Source organism: Dermochelys coriacea, chromosome 12, assembly GCF_009764565.3.
Source record: "Dermochelys coriacea isolate rDerCor1 chromosome 12, rDerCor1.pri.v4, whole genome shotgun sequence".
Taxonomy (NCBI): domain Eukaryota; kingdom Metazoa; phylum Chordata; order Testudines; family Dermochelyidae; genus Dermochelys; species Dermochelys coriacea.
The window spans coordinates 3,487,417-3,509,273 of NC_050079.1; the positions used below are offsets into that span (position 1 = coordinate 3,487,417).

At 50.7% G+C, this 21,857-nt stretch overlaps 2 protein-coding genes across 3 annotated transcripts in view; one reads left to right on the plus strand and one right to left on the minus strand.

Annotated features, from left to right (window-relative positions):
* The first annotated feature begins 16 nt into the window (after nucleotides 1-16).
* On the plus strand, nucleotides 17-14,915 carry POLR2C (RNA polymerase II subunit C). The gene is made up of 9 exons (XM_038368192.2): nucleotides 17-148; nucleotides 4,240-4,289; nucleotides 4,888-4,956; nucleotides 6,530-6,582; nucleotides 6,717-6,845; nucleotides 8,035-8,086; nucleotides 8,662-8,830; nucleotides 12,802-12,876; nucleotides 14,281-14,915. Exons 1-9 carry the CDS (start codon nucleotides 63-65, stop codon nucleotides 14,423-14,425), a joined length of 828 nt encoding a protein of 275 aa, XP_038224120.1. The 5' UTR covers nucleotides 17-62; the 3' UTR covers nucleotides 14,426-14,915.
* Nucleotides 14,916-16,435: 1,520 nt separating this feature from the next.
* The window catches only part of DOK4 (docking protein 4), a 45,161-nt gene continuing 39,739 nt past the window's right edge, over nucleotides 16,436-21,857 (minus strand). For both annotated transcript variants that reach the window (XM_038368191.2, XM_038368190.2), the window contains exons 8-9: nucleotides 19,526-19,649; nucleotides 16,436-19,072 (exon numbers count right to left, since the gene is read on the minus strand). In XM_038368191.2, the coding sequence (XP_038224119.1) occupies nucleotides 18,945-19,072; nucleotides 19,526-19,649 (252 nt within the window). In that variant the 3' untranslated portion in view covers nucleotides 16,436-18,944. The remainder of the gene's footprint in view (nucleotides 19,073-19,525; nucleotides 19,650-21,857) is intronic.

Consider the following 21,857-nt stretch of genomic DNA (forward strand, 5'->3'; position numbering starts at 1 on the left):
GGCGGGGCCGGGGCCGGGGCCGGGCCGGGGCGGGGGCGGAGCGGAGCAGGCCGGGGCCCGCCATGCCGTACGCGAACCAGCCCACGGTGCGCATCACCGAGCTCAGCGACGAGAACGTCAAGTTCATCATCGAGAACACGGACCTGGCGTGAGCGGGGGGCGCAGGGAACGGTTGGGGGGGCGCAGGGAATGGTTGGGGGGTTGCGGGGAGCGGGGGGGCTCAGGGAATGGTTGGGGGGGGAGCGGGGGGGCTCAGGGAATGGTTGGGGGGGGAGCGGGGGGCTCAGGGAACGGTTGGGGGGGTTGCGGGGAGCGGGGGGGCTCAGGGAATGGTTGGGGAGGTTGCGGGGGGCTCAGGGAACGGTTGGGGGGGTTGCGGGGGGCTCAGGGAATGGTTGGGGGGAGCGGGGGGCTCAGGGAACGGTTGGGGAGGTTGCGGGGGGCTTAGGGAATGGTTGGGGGGGAGCGGGGGGCTCAGGGAACGGTTGGGGGGGTTGCGGGGGGCTCAGGGAACGGTTGGGGGGGTTGCGGGGAGCGGGGGGGCTCAGGGAATGGTTGGGGAGGTTGCGGGGGGCTTAGGGAATGGTTGGGGGGAGCGGGGGGCTCAGGGAACGGTTGGGGGGGTTGCAGGGGGCTCAGGGAATGGTTGGGGGGTTGCGGGGAGCGGGGGGGCGCAGGGAATGGTTGGGGGTGTTGTGGGGGGCTCAGGGAATGGTTGGGGGGGGTTGCAGGGAGCGTGGGGGCTCAGGGAATGGTTGGGGGGGGGAGCGGGGGGCTCAGGGAATGGTTGGGGGGGAGCGGGGGGCTCAGGGAATGGTTGGGGGGGTTGCGGGGGGCTTAGGGAATGGTTGGGGGGGAGCGGGGGGCTCAGGGAACGGTTGGGGGGTTGCAGGGGGCTCAGGGAATGGTTGGTGGGTTGCGGAGAGCGGGGGGGGGCGCAGGGAATGGTTGGGGGTTGCGGGGAGCGGGGGGGGCGCAGGGAATGGTTGGGGGTGTTGTGGGGGGCTCAGGGAATGGTTGGGGGGGTTGCAGGGAGCGGGGGGGCTCAGGGAATGGTTGGGGGGGTTGCGGGGAGCGGGGGGCTCAGGGAATGGTTGGGGGGAGTGGGGGGCTCGGAATGGTTGGGGGGTTGCAGGGAGTGGGGGCTCAGGGAATGATGGGGGGCTGCGGGGGGGCGCTGCGGGGAATGGTTGGGGGGCTGCAGGGAGCTGGGGGGAGCTCTGCTGCACAGAGTTGCCAGGCTCTGGGGGGTGCACACTCCTCCCTTGGGGAGGGTCCTGCTCCCTCTGCCCCACAGCTGTGAGGGGCCTGAGCCACATCCCACAGTCACTTTGCCCCCCTCCATTCCTCCTGGGGCGAACAGGGCAAAGGGCTTCACTGCACCTTGAGGCTCCATCTCTTATTCCTCTCCCCCCCCCATTCCCCTCTCCGAGCTTTTCCTTGCCCACCTTCAAGCCTTGGGTTCCTGTCCTCCCCTGGCCCTAAGAGGCCTGGGGGTGCCCCGCAGGGTGGGAAAAGGAGACCCCCTTGTGCATGGTGCCCTCTTCCCCTCAGTGTGTTGCGGGGTGATCGGATGGTGCTAGGGCACAGATGGGTCTGCTGGGGCCCTGGGGGCAGGTGACCAGGCTGAAGGACTGGTGGGGGCGGGGGGAGGAGCGAAACAAGGAGAAACTGCCGCCCACATTGGGATGATTCAGGCACCCAATTCCCACTCTCCAGCCCTGCTACTTTGGTCTTGACCTTTATGTGCCTTGGCTGGCTGGGGGAAGACAAAGAAATTTCTCCCCATAAACAACCCTGTCGTCCCCCCCGCCCCCACCAGCTATCTGTGTCCTGGCTCTAAAAGCTCATTCACAAGTATGTTTCATCTTTACATTTTTGTGTTTAGCATGATCCTTGGCTAAGTATATTCAGGGCTCTGTGCACACCTCATTTTTGCCACAGAATTGTACTCCAGAGTCCGTTTTCCTTTTAAAAAATAACATTTCTAGTTTTGTTTGTGAAAAATCCCTTAAAAACATGAACAAAATGTGACCCAAGCCCTTACTGTGTGCGTGAATCTGCAAACAGCCTGAAATCATACCCCTGAGAGGTGTGAACTGCCCTATTTATTTCAGTGGGGCTGGTAATCCACAGTTCAGAATTTAAGTGTCAGCATTGTCTACCATTTGCTGCTGATTGTTTTAGCAGAAACAGATAATGTGCTTATCCCACAAACCCAGAGGACCTCCCAGGATGGCAAAAGGGCCAACTATCCTTACCTGGCTGCCAAAACCTCTAGCCTCTGTCCCCTCCAGATAAAGAAAAATCTGTGATGCATTATCAATACAAAAGTCTGTGGTAGGGTGAAAACATACGGAAAAGGTAAAATAAGTGGCCTCCACACATAAGTAGGAGCTAGGATGCAGATTATAGTTTCATATTTAATTTATTGCTCTCCATTTTCAATTTAAAATTAAACTAATCTTCCGCCTGCCACGCTAGAGTCCCACGCAATCCAGGGACCTTGCTGCAGAATCGGGGTCCAATGTTCTGCCAAGCACAAGGGGCCGTGACTGTATTACTGTGTACACTTTAGTTTATGGCACTGTGACCGCTGTAAGAATTTCACAGATAATCATTAGCAAATCCTACTTTTCCACTAGGGCCTCTCTCCTCGGCAGGAATTGCCATTCATTAACCTGGGGGTGGCTTGTTATGGGGAGACTGTAGAGAGTATGTTTGAACCTCTTATCATCAGTGGTCAGAACAGGGATCACGGATGAAGGCTCTGGGCTCTGTTTCTAGACTGCCCGCTATTAACGAAGGGCAGTAGCATTAGGAGCAGGGTGTTGAAAGCTGCATAGACCCCCATTGGGTTTACTCTATCAATAAAGCTTTGCTGGGGGTGCAAACACATCTAGCTGTGGATGAATGGGGAATGAAGAGGATCCAGGGAGCAGGTATTATTAGTCTTGGCAGGCTGCACTTTGGCCATGGCAGGCTGCACTTTGGCCATGTCTATTTGGAGCAAACCTTGTACCTTAAGACACTCAGGCCTGGTCTATGCATAAAAATTAAGTCAATATAGTCCACGCCCCTTATCAGTGAGCTATGCCAACCTAACTCTTAGTGTAGATGCAGGTATGCCATCAAATGCATCAACGTGATTACCATTGTTCAGAGAAGTGGCGGAGCTGTGCCGGTATTGCCTCCACAGTGTAGACCAGGGGCGGGCAAACTTTTTGGCCTGAGGGCCACATCGGGTTTTGGAAATTGTATGGAGGGCCGGTTAGGGGAGGGGGTCGTGCCCCTGCCCCCGCCTCTGGGACTCCTGCCCCATCCACACACCCCCGCGCCCTGTCCCCTGACTGCCCCCGGACCTCCGCCACCCCATCCAACTGCTCCTCTCATTCCTGACTCCCCCCCCCCCCCCGAGACCTCTGCCCCATCCAACCACCCCTTCTCCCTGACCACCCCTGGAACCTCTACCTCTGACTGTCCCCCGCCACCCCATCCAACTCCCCCGCTCCTTCCTGAGTGTACCACCCCACCCCCGGGACCCCTGCATCATCCAACCACCCCTTCTCTCTGTCCCCTGACTGCTCACCACTGCCCCATCCAACCCTCCTCCTTCCTGACTGCCCCCCCAGGACCCTTACCCCCATTCAACCCCCCTTTTCCCCGCCCTCTGACTGCCCAACCCCTATGCACACCCCAAACTCCCCTGCCCTCTATCCAACCCCCCCCTCCCTGTCCCCTTACCACACTGCCTGGAGCACCAGTGGCTGGCGGCGCTACAGCCGCGCCACCCGGATGGAGCCGGGCCGTGCTGCCACCGCCGCCACCATGCAGCGCAGAGCACTGGGTCAGGCCAGGCACTCTGCAGCTGCACTGCCCCGAGCATGGCGCCGTCCGCGAGATGAGGCTGTGGGGGAGGGGCCGGGGACTAGCCTCCCTGGCCAGGAGCTCAGGGGCTGGGCAGGAGGGTCCCGCGGGCTGTAGTTTGCCCACCTCTGGTGTAGACAGTACAGCCTCCCTCGGATACTATGATGGTGGATGTGGTATCGGACTAGAGAGAAAGAGAAACCCTGAATGTCCCTGTCCTCATATTGAGCTCTCCTTTGTGTATAGTTCATGTTAGCTGAGCTCAGAGGATAACTCCTCATGTCTGTCTGTCTCACCCGGGATTAAATGCATTTTGAAGTTCATTACTTGTGTTTCTCAGTGTCTCAGTGCTGGTTTTCTCCTCTGTTACAGAGTAGCGAATTCCATCCGAAGAGTGTTTATCGCTGAAGTTCCCATCATAGGTATTTTCTCCTCTTTTAGTCTTGTGTTGTCTGTTCATGAAGAAGATCCTGTAGGGGTACATCTGCACAGCAGTTAAGAGGGGGATTCCCAGCTTGGGTGGACAGGCCTGTGCTAGGTCTGCTTGAGTGATCACACTAAAGATAGCAACGGGGACACAGGGGCACAGGCCGTGGCTTGGGCTAGCCAGCTGAGTGCAGTCCCATGCAACCTCTTGGGCAGCTAGCCTGGGTGATCACCTGCGCTGCCGTTAGCTCAAGCACAGCTAAAACGTGTACTACCTGAGCTGGGAATCACCCACCAAACTGCCATGTAGGCATCTGCTGCCATTGTCACTGTTCCTTCAGTTCCCAGCCGTCCTCTCACCTGGTGCCAGACTTACCTTTCCCCAAAGATGAGGGGCAAAAGGATGCAAATGGTTGTTAATGTGCCTGAGCCTTGAACTTTTAGTTAGTCATTAGGTTTTGCGCATTGGAGCTAAGACCATCTAAACATTTCAGCCTCTCTGAAACCATATATCCTCCTGGGGGTACATGCCCCATGAACTCATGTCTTTCTGCCTCCAAGAGCTTTAATTACTTGTTTCCATTCTGTTTACAGCCATAGACTGGGTCCAGATAGATGCTAACTCCTCTGTGCTCCATGATGAGTTCATTGCACACAGATTGGGTGAGTAACCAACATCTTGAAGAAAGGAGGAAAATGATTCTGGACCCTAAGTATGTCTAGAATGTATTGTAGGGAACAATCCTAGAATCATAGGGCTGAAAGGGACCTCATGAGGTCATTTAGTCCAGCCCCTTGTGCAGAGGCAGGACCAAGTAAACCTAGACCATCCCTGACAAGTGATACATCTTCACTTCAAAAAAAAAAAAAAAGTGTTTGTGAGCCTGTTCTTAAAAACTTCCTTTGGTAACCTATTCCAGTCCTTAGAAAATCCTTTCTAACTAGAAGGATAGTTATATTTAACCTAAATCTCCCTTGCTGCAAACTGAGCTGATTACCTCTTATCCTGTCCTCCATAGTTATGGAGAACAGTAGATTGCCATCTTCTTAATAACAGTCCTTGACATATTGGAAGACTTATGTCCCCCACCCCTTAGTCTTCTCTTGAATAATCATGCCCAGTTCTTTCAACCTTTCCACACAGGTCAGGTTTTCTAAACCAGTTTTTTCATTGTTGTTGCTCTTGTCTGGACCCACTCCAATTTGTCCACAATGTTCTTGAAGTGTAGAGCCCCAAACTGGACACAGCGCTGAGCAGAGCGGAGCCATTACCTCCCCTGGGCCTCGGGCTTAAGAGTCATCCGGCCACCATGTCTCACATCCAATACTCTGTTAATACATCCCAGTATGACATTTGCCTTTTTTTGCAGCAGCACCACACTGTTGACTCATTCATGATCTACTGACAGGTCTCAGAGTAGCAGCTGTGTTAGTCTGTATCCGCAAAAAGAAAAGGAGGACTTGTGGCACCTTAGAGACTAACAAATTTATTTGAGCATAAGCTTTCGTGAGCTACAGCTCACTTCATCGGATGCTGTAGCTCACAAAAGCTTATGCTCAAATAAATTTTGTTAGTCTTTAAGGTGCCACAAGTCCTCCTTTTCATGATCTACTGTAACCCCCAGATCCTTTTCTGCAGTACTGCTGCCTAGCCAGTTAGCCCCCATTTTGTGTTTGTGCATTTGATCTTTTCCTCCTGAGTGCAGAGCACTGCACTGATCTGTGTTGAATTTCTCATGGTGATTTCAGTGCAGATCTCCAATTTATGAAGATCATTCTGAATTCTAATCCTGTCTTCCAAAGTACTTGCAACAAGCAGATTTTATAAGTATGCTCTCTGCTCCATTAAAGACGTGAATTAAAATATTGACTAGTACTGGACCCAGGACAAACACCCTTGGGGCCCCTCCACCTCCTTGATAGGTCCTCCCAGTTTGACACTGAACCATTGATAACTATTCTGAGTACAGTCTTTCAACTAGTCATGCACCCACCTTACAGCAATTTTATCTACACCATATTTTACACTCTTACACTGGCCTAGATGATGTGTGGAAACTGACCCTATTGGTCTTTTCTGTCTCTAACTGCTGATGGGACCTTCTGTGATGGTGAGATGCCAGGAGCTTTGTTCCTCTCTGGTGGTCCCACTTGGAGGGGTGATAGGTCCCTTGGTATCACTTAGACGTATTTCATGGTGTCTTCTGCACTCTCCGTAACTATCATCTCTCCTCAGGTCTGATCCCACTCACCAGCGATGACATTGTGGATAAGCTGCAGTATTCCAGGGTGAGTTCAGAGATACGTCAATCTCTCGTTGAGAGGGCTGTGGGGGGAGAATGGCCTGATCTGACATGGGATGCTACACATTCTCATTGGCAGAGAATAGTGGTCCTGACCTGTTTCTTACCCCCTCTCCCTAGGATTGTACATGTGATGAGTTCTGTCCAGAGTGTTCTGTGGAGTTTACCCTTGATGTCCGGTGCAATGAAGACCAGACTCGTCACGTGACATCCCGTGATCTCATCTCCAACAACCCCCGGGTTATACCGGTCAGTATAAGATCAAGTCAGTCAGTAAGGTCTCTTCCCTACCCTTTCTCTAAGCAGAAACAGCAGGCTCCTGTCTGATAGCTATGACGTCCTAACATTTTAGGCATCCTAGCTAGGCATTCTGCCTATCTTCCCCTCCACAGTCCAAGTATGCATTCTTAGATCGTCCATCGCCAAGTTCTTCCTAGACAGCCTCAGTGTTACATCACCTAGACTGGTGTTCTAAATCATGATGGCTGGGGGGCTCTTTGGAAGAGCTCTCAGAACCTTCAAAGGCCTGGCAGAAATTCTGCTGCCTGCAAGTTTGCTTGTTGGCCCTCAGCAGTGCTAGGTAGGAGCGGTATGTCAAATGAGGCATCGGAGCCATGTGGCTCTTGACAGGCCTCGGAGAAGGATGTTAAGAGAGCCCCAGGAGAATGGATTCAAAGGGATTTGGTGGGGCAAGTCTTTAAAATACTGCTAAATCAGGGATACCTAGCCACAGGTGAGTAGTCTGAAGGCTGCCCTTCGTTTTCGCAAAGTGGAGCAGATCGCAGATGGTTTCCTTTTTAAAAAATACTCTGCCAAATCTTCCTCGGAGTAGCCAGGCCACTTTGATTATGGTAGGCCCTTGCGTGCTGGATCTGTCGTCTGCAGGCCAAGCCTCCATGTTAAAGATAGAGCCGCTCTGTGCAGCGGCATGGAACCACGGAGTCACCTTTGGCCCACAGACTGCACCACTCGGTCACCCTATAATATGGGAACGCTGGTTAGAAAGATGTATAGTCTGGCTCTTCCTCCCTATACAATCACCAGCCCAGGTATGTGGGGCTGGAAGGGACCAAGAGAAGTCAGCTAATCAACCCCCCTGCGCTGAGGCAGGACCAAGTAAACCTAGACCATCCCTGACAGGTTTTTGTCCAACCTGTCCTAAAAATCCTCTGACGATGGGAGCTTCACAACCTCCTTTGGAAGCCAATTCAAGAGTTTCAACTATTCCGATAGTTAGAAAGTTTTTCCTAATACCTAACCTAGATCTCCCTTGCTGCAGATTAAGTCCATTATTTCTTGTCCTGCCTTCAATAATTCACTACAGGCTAAGTCTGTTTGCAGTGACGGTCTTCTTAGTTTAGTGGGTGAGCCAGGGTTCGAAGTCGGGAGAAAGGGGTTGGTCCCCCCAGTGACCTCATCTGTTGCTCGTTCTGTGCAGGTGACTTCCCGGAGCAGAGACAATGACCCCAATGACTACGTGGAGCAGGATGGTAAGTGACTCACTGTATAAAAGAGCTGCAGAGAGAAAAAGATTTTCCTCTTGGCCTCTTTGACCCACACCCCAAATTACTAGTCAGTTAACCCTGGGGCACTTGCAGACGTGGCGCTGACAGCCAAAGCTGGCACTGTGGAAATGCCAGTGTGCACAGGGTTAACTTTTTGCTCCAGTAAACAGATGTCACCCCTGCATTTACTGCTACTTTGGAGTTAGAGTGTTTGGGAGGTAAAGGAGATCGTCTATCTCTCTCTCCGTCTCTCTCTCGGTTATAACTGGATGTTGCAGCAAAGATGCAAAACCAGCTTCTCCCCATCTGCTGTGGTCTAAGGGCCAAATCATGCCCTCATCCACATGTACAGCTCCCATTTTTCCATCGGTGGGAGTTGCATGGCTGATATCAGGGCATTTCTAAGATTGTAAATGAGTTCTGCTTTCTAAGGAGATTTCCCTATGCACTAATAATTCCCCACTCACTCATCACTAAAATGCAAACGTGCTACCGTGCGAGGATTTCTCCTTTGCAGCCACTCTCCCACCCCGATTTGACTCAGTGTTTGTGCTTCCCAGACATCCTCATTGTCAAGTTACGGAAAGGCCAGGAGCTGAGATTGCGAGCCTATGCCAAGAAGGGGTTTGGCAAGGAGCATGCCAAGTGGAACCCTACAGCAGGAGTAGCCTTTGAGTATGATCCAGACAATGCATTGAGGCACACAGTCTACCCCAAGCCGGAGGAATGGTATGTTCTGGTTTGAAAATAGCATTGGTTGAGTGGCACATGTGATCACAACAAAGAGAAAATATTCTGTATTCAGTACAAGAGACTACAGTAATGCAACACTAGCTGAGAAATTAAAACCACAAATTATGAGATTACTTAAAGTTAGGATTCCCATAGCATTTGTATTGTTCCTCCAGTAAAGGTGGTCATCTGGGCGGTTAATGCTACTTTCAGCTTGAGATATTCCTGTAGTATTAGGCATGGGTGATCCTTACTTTGGCAGCCTTAGTGTCTCCCATTCTAAATATTCTTAGTCAAACGTGTTCACTACAAACTCGATTCAATTTCCTTTCACATCATTTCCAATAGCAAATCAAGTTCTAACCCCAGAAGTAATTTTTAAGAATTTGGTAAGCAACTGAAAATAGGGGGTTTGGAATGAAAATGCCATCTCGCCCTTAGGCAGAGCGACTCCTCTGTGTGTGTGTGTGTGTGTGTGTGTGTGTGTGTATTTGAATATAACAGGTTCCCAGTTATTTTCTTGAAGATGCCCATGGTGTGAATTGGGCAATGGGCACCCCCCCCGCCCCACACACACACCTCTCCTGGTTCTAACACCATGTGCTGACACAGTTGCTGCTCTCTCTCCGTTTTTCTGTTGCTTTTATCTTATTACTCCATGCGCCCCCCCGTTCTCCATATTCTTTGCAGACATTTTCCCCTGCTCCCCTTCCTGACACCCTCCTTCAGACCCCCCCACACCAAAAGAGCATGTAGGGATAAAGTGAGACAGGCTAAAAGTCGAGTACAGTTGGACCTTGCAAAGGGAATTAAAACCAATAGTAAAAGGTTCTATAGCCATATAGGTCAGAAGAAAACTAAGAAAGAAGAAGTGGGGCCGCTTAACACTGAGGATGGAGTGGAGGTTAAAGATAATCTAGGCATGGCCCAATATCTAAACAAATACTTTGCCTCAGTCTTTAATAAGGCTAAAGAGGATCTTAGGGATAATGGTAGCATGACAAATGGGAATGAGGATATGGAGGTAGATATTACCATATCTGAGGTAGAAGCGAAACTCAAACAGCTTAATGGGACTAAATCGGGGGCCCAGATAATCTTCATCCAAGAATATTAAAGGAATTGGCACCTGAAATTGCAAGCCCATTAGCAAGAATTTTTAATGAATCTGTAAACTCAGGAGTAGTAGCGAATGATTGGAGAATTGCTAATATAGTTCCTATTTTTAAGAAAGGAAAAAAAAGTGATCCGGGTAACTACAGGCCAGTTAGTTTGACATCTGTAGTATGCAAGGTCCTGGAAAAAATTTTGAAGGAGAAATTAGTTAAGGACATTGAAGTCAATGGTAAATGGGACAAAATACAACATGGTTTTACAAAAGGTAGATCATGCCAAACCAACCTAATCTCCTTTTTTGAAAAAGTAACCCATTTTTTAGATAAAGGAAATGCAGTGGATCTAATTTACCTAGATTTCAGTAAGGCATTTGATACCGTGCCACATGGGGAATTATTAGTTAAATTGGAGAAGATGGGGATCAATATGAACATCAAAAGGTGGATAAGGAATTGGTTAAAGGGGAGACTGCAACGGGTCCTACTGAAAGGCGAACTGTCAGGCTGGAGGGAGGTTACCAGTGGAGTTCCTCAGGGATCGGTTTTGGGACCAATCTTATTTAATCTTTTTATTACTGACCTTGGCACAAAAAGTGGGAGTGTGTTAATAAAGTTTGCAGAAGATACAAAGCAGGGAGGTATTGCCAATTCAGAGAAGGATCGGGATATTATACAGGAGGATCTGGATGACCTTGTAAACTGGTGTAATAGTAATAGGATGAAATTAAATAGTGAGAAGTGTAAGGTTATGCATTTAGGGATTAATAACAAGAATTTTAGTTATAAGTTGGGGACGCATCAATTAGAAGTAATGGAAGAGGAGAAGGACCTTGGAGTATTGGTTGATCATAGGATGACTATGAGCTGCCAATGTGATATGGCTGTGAAAAAAGCTAATGCGGTTTTGGGATGCATCAGGAGAGGCATTTCCGGTAGGGATAAGGAGGTTTTAGTACCATTATATAAGGCACTGGTGAGACCTCACCTAGAATACTGTGTGCAGTTCTGGTCTCCCATGTTCAAAAAGGATGAATTCAAACTGGAGAAGGTACAGAGAAGGGCTACTAGGATGATCCGAGGAATGGAAAACTTGTCTTATGAAAGGAGACTTAAAGAGCTTGGCTTGTTTAGCCTACTAAAAGAAGGTTGAGGGGAGATATGATTGCTCTCTATAAATATATCAGAGGGATAAATACAGGAGAGGGAGAGGAATTATTTCAGCTCAGCACCAATGTGGACACAAGAACAAATGGGTATAAACTGGCCACCCGGAAGTTTAGACTTGAAATCAGACGAAGGTTTTTAACCATCAGAGGAGTGAAGTTTTGGAATAGCCTTCCAAGGGAAGCAGTGGGGGCAAAAGATCTATCTGGTTTTAAGATTCTACTTGATAAGTTTATGGAGGAGATGGTATGATGGGATAATGGGATTTTGGTAAGTAATTGATCTTTAAATATTCAGGGTAAATAGGCCTAATCCCCTGAGATGGGATATTAGATGGATGGGATCTGAGTTACCCAGGAAAGAATTTTCTGTAGTATCTGACTGGTGAATCTTGCCCATATGCTCAGGGTTTAGCTGATTGCCGTATTTGGGGTCGGGAAGGAATTTTCCTCCAGGGCAGATTGGAGAGGCCCTGGAGGTTTTTCGCCTTCCTCTGTAGTATGGGGCATGGTTGACTTGAGGGAGGCTTCTCTGCTCCTTGAAGCCTTTAAACCATGATTTAAGGACTTCAATAGCTCAGACATAGGTGAGGTTTTTCATAGGAGTGGGTGGGTGAGATTCTGTGGGCTGCGCTGTGCAGGAGGTCGGACTAGATGATCAGAATGGTCCCTTCTGACCTTAGTATCTATGAATATAAAAGGCTACCTGCTGCAGATGAGGGGTGACCATTGGTGCCATCCAAGGCTCAGCTGAGTGCCAGGGGAGCAGAGAAGAGGCACTTGAGCTGGCAGGCTGCTGCCTGCAGCCCTGTACTTGTAAGCTGCCCCCAGGGATGCGCAGGGAAGATTTTAATGAGACATCTGTTAGTTCACTTGCAAACATGGTAGCTTGTTTGCAGCCAGAGTGTCAGAGGCAGGAGGTGGAGCTGGGTCCTTTCCCCCATCCTCTTTGATTCTCTCCTGTGCCAAGCCCTGAACTAGCCTGGCATCCCCTTCTCCAACAGCGGGCCTGTCCCTCAGGTTGGGAAACACGCATACATCTTTAGCTAAGATCAAGTATAGCAGTGGTTCTCAATCGGGTACGTGTACTCTTGGGGGTACGCAGAGATCTTTCAGGGGGTACGCCAACTCATCTAGAGATTTGCCTAGTTTTACAACAGGCTACATAAAAAGCACTAGCGAAGTCAGTACAAACTAAAATTTCATACAGACAGTGAATTGTCTATATTGCACATTGAAGTGTAAGTACAGTATTTATATTCCAATTGATTTTATAATTATAGTAAAAATAAAAGTAAGCAATTTTTCAGTAGTAGCGTGCTGTGAGACTTGTATTTTTATGTCTGATTTTGTGAGCAAGTAGTTTTGAAGTGAGGTGAAACTTGGGGATACGCAAGACACATCAGACTCCTGAAAGGGGTACAGTCGTTTGGAAAGGTTGAGAGCCACTGAAGTATAGCATCAATGTAAAGTTGTGCTGTCTAATGTCTGTTGGCAGACTGTATCGTGCTTTGGGCATTGGACTCTTCCATCTCTATAATCTTAAATACACAAATGCCATCCTCCTGCCCCAGTTCATTCAGCTGCTGAATGTTGGCCACTCATGGGACCAAACTGCAGCCCAAGGTGGGAAGGAGCCAGTGGGGAGGTGGGTTCCAGCATTAACCTTAATTGCTGTATTTGATCCTAGGCCGAAGAGCGAATACTCCGAAATTGACGAGGATGAGGCACAGGCTCCCTATGATCCCAATGGAAAGCCAGAGCGGTAAGGAGCAGCGCATGGGAAAGGAGGGCATTTCCCACCGCCACCTGGAAGCGCCTCAGCCCATTGTCTGGGCCTTTGGTGCTGGGGTTCAGTGACTTTTCAGAATGATTTGCCAGCCTCAGGAGATGGTGTAGGTTGGGGCCCATTGGTGGAGTAGTGAAATGGCAACCAGGACTGGCTGGCTGCTCCCTCCAAGAAAACCTGCCCTATCAGAGACTGGGAATCCATTCAGTGGGGCAGTGCAGGATTCAGGGAGCCTGTCCTCTCAGATAAGAGTGATTCTTCCCCGCTGCAACTGGGTGGGACCACCTTGCTTTGGGGCTCATGACAAATCACTGCATGGTCTCCAAGAGGGGGCAAAGCAGCAGAGGTTTGTTGAGGGCTCTCATCTCTTGGGGGAGGAGGAGTATCACTGCAGTAATCTCCTTCAGACCACAAGCCTGTCCCAGGTAGAACAATAAACACAGTAGCCCCAAGTAACAAAGTAAACACACTAGTCCTGCCCCAGGCCTACCTTTCCACAGAGAGGCTCCAGTGTGTGGTTATATCCTGGTTCTCAGCTGGGCTGTCTTTCAGGAGCTAGCACAAGAGATCTGCCTCTTTCCTAACCTCCGCTGAGCTGAGCTAAGCTGACTCTCTCCTTTTAACTGCCCCCTCCGTGCCTGACTGCTCCTGCAGAGAGGGCAGGGCAGATTAAGCCCACAGAAGCTCACTAATCCTTCCCCCAAACAGGTCGGGATGCATATAACCCATTACAGTGTAAATGAGACTTCTCTGGAGGCATCAGGAAGCCTCATTTACACTGTGATGGGTTATACACATCTAATGGCTGACCCTGATGTCATCAAAGGCTTGCTGGGGAGTTGTGTGAGTGGTACAGAGATGTCTCATTCATGTTCAAATTGAGGCATTAGTTCATCCTTCACTGGCTTCTCTGCCTTGGCAGTTGCGTACAACGCTGCATCTTTGTCTATGATGAACATGTTTGAAGCTGGGCAGGTGAGCTGAGCTTCTGGAACGTACTGGTATCCCCATTTCCAGTGCTGAAATGACTGTTAACAATTTGTATTGCAGTAGCGGCCAAAGCCGCCACCCAGTCAGATCCAAGACCATTGTGCTCGGTGCTGTGTGATAGGTTGCATGGCAATTGTGAGCAGAGACAGAAATTCCTAGAGAAAGCTTTCTGAGCAATATGCAGTAGCCTGTAAACTTACAAACCGTCATTTTGGATCTACGGCTGCTGGTGGAAAGATGGGTGGAAAGGAGGGGCTAACAAGACTCCCAGGAGTTGGGAATGAGATCTCCTTGCAGTGAAATACAATAGGGTGGAAACACATTGCAGAGAGAAATCTCTAGTTCTTTGCATTCCTGTATAAGAATCTTAATTTCCTCCAATACCCTCAGGTTTTATTACAACGTGGAGTCCTGCGGCTCCCTGCGGCCGGAAACCATCGTTCTCTCGGCACTGTCCGGGCTGAAGAAGAAACTGAGCGACCTCCAGACCCAGCTAAGTCACGAGATCCAGAGTGATGTCCTGACTATAAACTGAACCCTGCCCCTTCCTGCAGAATCTCCCGTTGTGACCAAGTCACACTGATGTGCCACCCTGTTCATGGAGCCACCTGCTTTTTTCCTGAGTGTGGCTAATCGTAGCCAAGTGAACATGGAGCCCTGCTCCTTGTGTGCTGAACCTTTGGTCTCAGCGCCTTCAGGCCTTTCTGGCACTGAACTGGTGGGGATGTGATGTGTATTGAGAGGGCTTCCAATCAGTTGCCCTTCAGAGCATGGAAGCTGCTCTGGGGGAGCAGAGGTGAGATTTCCAGAACGGTGTGGGGATGCTGTCCCCAGTGAGACCCAGGCGTGGTATATTATTATTGTTGTGTGGGGATGTGAATCTGTGTAAATGACCCTAGCTCTTGCCTGTTGACACTGGACTCTGGCCATCGGTTGGCTGGGATTTGGAAGCATGTATCTCAGCTCAGTTGCACAATTGTATCCTGTTTGTTACCATGCTGAATAAAGCCTTTCTCCTATGTTCAGCCGTCCCCAAAAGCTTGTCTGAGGCTGCTGGAGGAGGGTCCCAACCATCAGTTCTCTCTTCCAGATATTCAAGGAATGAGGTCTGCTTTGCAGGGCTGGCTGCTCTCTTTGCTTTTTGCTGCTCCTGACATTCTCTCCTACAGAAACCAGCCCCCAGCCCTGGCACTTGTATAAAATGTGGCATCTGTGGCTAAGGTGAGTCTGTCTGAAGCTGGGCCACTGCAGAAGGCAGTGCTCCAAGAGGGACCCTATGTGCCAAGGAGGCTTAGCTGGATTTAGACGACTCGGGGGTATGCTGTATGTGAGCAGTATGTACTCTGTATGGGGAACAGGGTAGCTGGGTCCCTGTCACTGATAACCCCTCTGATTCAGTCAGCGTCAGACCCGTACAGTGCCGGGAGTTCAGCACCTATCAAACCGTCACTGCAATTGCGGTGGCTGAAATTCCCCCAGACACTCCTGCTGGGTGACAGTGGTGGGGGAAGGCTAGGACTTTAAAGATGAGCTTCTAAAGAAATGCCATTAGCTTTCTGTGGGCAGCCTGGAGTGAGAGAGTGATCTGTGTTCGTAATTACTCCAGTCACGGAGGAGGGGCATTCCCAGTACAGCGTCCATGATAAATGGAGAAGGAAAAAAGGCAGAGAGTCACTTGCTCTGGTCACACCACAAATGTGTGGTGCAGGGGTCTTGGCTGGGCAACACTGCCTCCATGTCCAGGGCTGAAGTGTAGCTTTCCCCTGATGCTTTGCTACTTCTGATCTGCCGTGGCATGCCCTGGATAACCAAGCCATGGCAGGGGATACTTAATAGCTGTTTGCCCAGTATAGTGAGGTGCGGGGAATTCTGGACCCAGCATGTAGGGTTCAGAGCCTACAGTGTGCTTGAAAATCCATCCATCGCCTTAACTATGCTGGGCTTCCGCTCCTTTCCTTGCTTGCAAACAGCCCAGCCTGGGCGCTTGCCAGACTGTTCTAAGCCCTTGTTTGATGAAGTGAGCTCCTAATGGGTTTAGGAACGCAAGTACCGACACCTTTCTGTGGGACTTGTGCTCTCGAGTCACTCAAGTACTTCTGAAAATTTCCCCCATAGTGTCTGTTCTGAAGAGCCATGAGGGCCTCAGCCGGTTTTGGAGAGAGCATGGCTTTGCGGGCCGCAGAACACCTGGGAGCAGTATTCACCCTGTTTGGGCCAGTCTGGTGAGGGGTTGAGAATCACTACAGTGATGGACAGAGGATTACATAGCTCCTTTTTCTCTAACCTTTATGTGCAGATCACTCAATCTGGGAAAGACCTCCCCCCCCCACCCTGTACTGTTTTAAAGCTTCATTGAGGGTCCCATGAAATGGCCTTTGTAATGACCCTTTACACAGTGCAGCCTTGGATCTAATTGAGTCTTGAGCATTTCAGATGTTAGGAAGCCTTCCCTGATAATCAGGACCTTTGTCTTCACTGCACCATTATCACTCTGTATCCCTTGCACCCTGTACCGTGTTTGGAGTTAGTAGACAAACAGGAAGGGTGAGTAAAGTTTGTTTATTGATTGAGCAGTTCCTTTAAAAAACACAGCATTTTTTGGCAATAACTGCTATGTCCTGTCTTGCCTGGCTTAACGCATCTGTGCATCAAATTCCTGAGGCAGCCTAGCTCCTGCTAGAGCTTTCACCTGTCCCAGCATTTAGCAGCTCCATGCCTCCAAACCTCAGGGCAGGGCCTGTCATCATGGGATAGCCCAGCACTTGGGCTCCAGCCCTACAAACCCTTTTCAAAGTTGACAGTGTCTCTGCAGCGATGTTTTAAAGGCACGGGGCCAGAGACTCAGCTGGTACAACTCTGTGTACTTCCATTAGAACCACAGCTGAGGACTTGGTCCGCTCCTGTAGCCTGAACCAAAGCATTTTACCCTAGTGCCTAAAACAAGAGTGAATAGCCAGGGCACCTAGATAGGTGTTTAGGCTAGGAAATGATAGCAGCTTACACCTCATCTGTGAGAACGTACTTCCATTAAGCTCATCTGATCCACTGAACCACAGAGTATGTGGTCTAGACTTGAAGCTGGCTGGTTCCTGTCACTCCAGATAAGTGTCGTGGGGAAAGGGCACTGAACTTAGTGGGGCTTGCAACAGGGCAGTTTGGACAGTCGCTGGTCTTGTGTGCCAGGACTTCTCCAGCAGATCTGTCTGAAAGGTCTTCATTGTCTTACACATCACCTACACACACACACGCACAACCAGAAAACGAGTATTTACAGGTGATAGTCCATAAGGTCTCCCCATCCCCAAGAGACAGTACCTTACGCTTTAAAAACAAACCAACCAACCCCAAGTGAGGAAACCCCAATGTTGGTACTGCAATAAAAAGATAGCCCTTCTGAAAGGTATTCAATAAATAGCAGAACTAGAAAATCAATTGCTTTGAGTTCAGCATATTAAAACCAACTTCCACATGCCCAGGGGTTCATTGATTATTCTCAGGAAGTGACCCCTGGGGGGGAGGGAGGGGCTACAAAGGAGATTGAAAAGGGCCTTGGGCTGCACACCAACCCTCTGCCAGCATTGGCTCCTTGAGACTGCAGGGCATCTAGTGGAAATGAAACCTGGGTCCTCCACCATCAGCTAGAAGCACAATGTCCCTTACAAGGAGGAGGTCATATGACCAACTGATTGTCTCTGGGTAGCCTCCTGTCAATGGGCTTTGCTGCAGGTGAGAGTGCCCCAGAGGAAACGGGGGCCATTGGCCAACCCGGGGAGGTAAAAGAAAGAGAACTTATCAACATGGATGTATCCCAACAAGGCTGGCTCTGCCAAACCGGTAGATTGGGCAGGTTGCTACCATAGCTTAGAGGCAACAAAGTATTTAGTGGCTGTGTATTAAGGGTGGGAGGGGTGTAGCCCTGCCAGCCTGTGCTAAAATGAGGCAGCCCTGTATGTACCCCATCCCTTGCAATTAAACTGCCGTGCTTTGGGTATCTGGAGAGAAGGGCTTGGTTTGGAAGGGAAATCCATGCTACAGCCACATAGCTGTTAGAATCTGAACCGAGGAGACACAGCTAATGGAGCAAAAGCCCGCTCAGCCGGTCCCCAGCTCACTGAGAACACCACCTTCCGGAAGCTGGGGGAGTTTGTGCAGAAGTCACAGTTCGGAAAGAAAACCAGTTTCTCCTGAGATATCGGAAAGTTCCATGGTGTGTGTTCTAGTATCTTCAAGAAGTGCAAAGTGAGCGTAGACTCGCAAGTCCCCATTCCTCCCTTTCCCAGGGAAAGCGCTACTTGATTCAGGAGGGAGCATCCATTCACAACCTATGGGACCCTCTGGCCCTAAAGAAACAGGCCGGATTGGCAGCAGCCTCTCCAAAACGTTCACTTCAGTTGCCCTGCTTCGAGCATCACTTCATTGTTCCCCCAGCTACCAACAATAACCGCAACCCGTCGGCCACTTGAGAAAACTCAGTCCTTCCACTCTTGAGCCTTGCTGAGGGGATCCTGGGGAATTTCCCTTCACAGCAGAGGTGGTGGGACGTCTGCTCCAACTGGGGCTGGGTTTCCCTCACGATGCCACCCTAAGAAAAAAAGAAAGATCCACCCATCCAAGAATTAAAAATCTCTGGTGTCTCATCTTCCCAGTGTCTCTTCAGTGGCTAAGAAACTTGCATTCGTGTGAGAAGGAAAGTCTCTTAATATAGAATATGTATAAGCAACAGATATTTAAAATCGTTTAACAACATAGAGCTAGACATCATCTTCCCTATCGTAAGCTCCTCATGCTCAATCTGGCATGGCCAGGGCTAGAGTTTGGGGCCATCTCCAGCCTCCTTCCCAGCACAGAGGACCCAGTCTCCCACTCTCTCCCTGCAGGCAGGAGCTCTGATAACTTCTCCAAAGAGAGGGGAGGGTTCCCAGAACTTCAGCACCCTCAGGAAAGGAGGAGAGCGGGGCGCTAGAAAACAAATGTCTCCTGCACTTAATGCCCCCTTTCTCCAGCGTGGCCTGGCCCCTGGACAGGGCTGGGGGCTCTCTCCGCTCAGAGCACGGTCACTGAGAAGCCGACTTGGACTCTTTGCTGTCGCTCTTGCCGCTTTTTGCAGGCTTTGGCTTCAGTAAGATGAACCTGTTCAGGAGGTCTGTGTCCGAGCTGGCCTGGGCTCCGGAGTACACTTCACCTGCGGACAAAGCAGAATTTTGTATTGTTTTGTGGTCCTCATAGTACTGAAAGGTGAAGTAAAGGAACCACAATTGTGTCCTTCAGTGCCTCCTGCTGGAAGGGGCTGGGACTGGACTATTGGGGAGCTGCTGCAGCCAGTGCTCCTGCAGTAATCTCTACACCGTCTCCTGCTGGACGGGGCTGGGGCTGGGACTGGATTATTAGGAAGCTGCTGCAGCCGTCTCTACACCACCTCCTGCCGGACAGGGCTGGGACTGGCGTAGCAGCAAGCTCCTGCCCAGCAGCCCGCTGGCTTCAGGAACGAGAAGCTGGGCTGGGAAGTACAAAAAGTTTCACTAGCCCTATACAGAGCTTATGGCGCAGCAAACCAGCCCCTTCAGTAGAGGCGGGTAGAGAAGCCCCTGGATGAAATGATCCCACGGCGCACAGAAGGAATTGTGGAGACACTCACCGGCATAGCTGGAGGACTCGGCAATGTTCTGTGAGCCGGTGATGTGGTGCCAATAGGCGCTCCGGGGCAGCATGGTGGTGGGCGTGCAGGGATAGGAGTAGTGCTCTGTGCCCTTGTTCAGCAGCTGGAGCAGAGAGAGGGAAAGTGGTGGGGACTATTTTAAACATCAGCCAGGAAAATCCAGTTGCTTTCAGCTCCACCAAGTTAAATACAATTATTGTCTGGCCAAGGCGGCATGAGCTGTCGGGCCGTGAGCCCTCTGACAGCAGCCACTGGAGTCAGCGGATTCTGAACTCTGTCATGTGATGGGGCATCGTCTTTCGTAACCCCAAGTGTGGCGGGTGACTGGGATCAGGAAAGATCCACTTCTCCATATGTCGCCTTTATCACTTGGGCTCAGAAACCTTGGGCAAAACAATGGAGCGCACAAAGCCCCTTGGATTCCTCAGCGTGGAAGGCAACACGGCCAAGAATTGGAATGGGAGCTGCAGCACTCCCAGATTCTCCTGGGAACAAATGGCATTGCAAAGAAAGGGGGAAATCCTCCATGGGGCAGGCCCAGAAGCACTGGAGAGCTATAGTGGGAGCACAAAGGGGACTGCACATGGCTAGACAAAGTCACGCAGCATCCCTTGGGAAAGGTGCATTGTCCTTACAAGGAGTGCAGTGAGACCACTGACCTTCCTGTTACAGGCCTGTGCAACGAAACAAAGCCATGGGAATTTGAAGAGTTTGCAGATGGACTAATTAGAGACTCGGTTATGTCTGCTGTAACGGATAACGAGGTTCAAAGGAGGTTACAGCAAGGAATGGACTATATTTACAAAGGACTGGGGAGACTATTCCAAGAACAAGCAGCAAGAGAACTGAAAAGCAGCTGATTAAAAAGGCAGAGCAAGGCTCCCCTAAGGCAAAGGTTAATTCCGTAGGGCCCATCACCTACTTTGCTTCATGAAAGCCGCTAAACCCGGTCAGCCAATCAGGTCCCTCATTTTGGCTACTTTCATAGCAGCCGCCTGTTTTTGTGAATGGAGATGTCCCCTCCCGTTGGGAAAGAGCCCATGGACTGTACCAATCTCATTGTCGGGGGGGGCTGTTTTTCTTACTGAAAAATGAAATATAAACCAACATGCGAGTGCTTTTTAGCCAGTTCACAGGGCTTCCTTTTCCTTTCTAGGCTTTTCTGCGGGGCGTGTCACTTTGGTATTTGACAGAGCTGCTCGTGTCTGGTACTAGGAAGCGTTTTGCTCCCTGGCTGGGTTTTACCTGCTGTTTGTGGAGCTGTGCTAGGTATTAGCCAGTCAGCTCCCAAGAGTTCTCTGTAGTTCCAAAGAGAGGAGACAGGGAAGTGGCCCTGGAAATACGTTTAAGCACTGCACATTTCAACGCACGCACCAGGAAAAGAAAACGACAGTCCTCACTGTGGTCCCGATCCATCGCAGGACATGAGTAAAAAAAGTTAAGTATTTGGTTTAATTTCAGTGACTTCATGCTTCAGTGCTTTGCTGGACCAGGGCCTATAACATTAACTCACCCCTATGTATTTGTAATCTCTAGGTGCACTGATCATGTGCAGTGATCTACATCAGTAGTTTTCAAATTGTGGGTTGCAGCAGCTCTGGTCAACACCCCCCGACTGGGCCGTTAAAAGTCCCAGCGGCAATGCTGCCCGGCTAAGATAGGCTAGTCCCTGCCTGTTCTGACACCGCGCTGTGACCCGAAAGCGGCCAGCAGCAGGTCTGGCTCCTAGGTGGGGGGACCACGGGGCTCCGCGGGCTGCCCCCACCTTGAACACCAGTGAGAGCCATGTGCCCCCACCTAGGATCCAGACCTGCTGTTGGCCGCTTCTGGGGTGCAGTGCCAGGACAGGCAGGAAGCCTGCCTTAGTACCCCCACTGCACCGCTGACCAGGAGCTGACCACGGTAAGCCCATGCCCCAATCCCCAGTCCTGAGCCCCCCCAACCCAAAGCCCCTTCCTGCAGCCAAGCCCTTCATCCCTGGCCCCACCCCAGAGCTTGCACCCCCAGCCCAGAGCCCCTCCTGCACCCCAAGCACCTGCCCCAGCCCTGAGCCCTCCCTCAAACTCAGAGCCCCCTCCTGCACCCCAAAGCCCTCATCCCCAGAGCCTGCACCTCTCCTGCACCCAAACTCCCTGCCCCAGCCCAGAGCCCCCTCCCACATCCTGATCCGTTCATTCCCAGCCCCACCCTGCAGCCCTCACCCCTGCACCCCAACCCTCTGCCCCAGCCCAGAGGCCCCTCCCACACTCCAAACTCCTCATCCCCAGCTCCGTTGGGTCATGGGCATCATCAGTTTTCTTCAACTGGATCA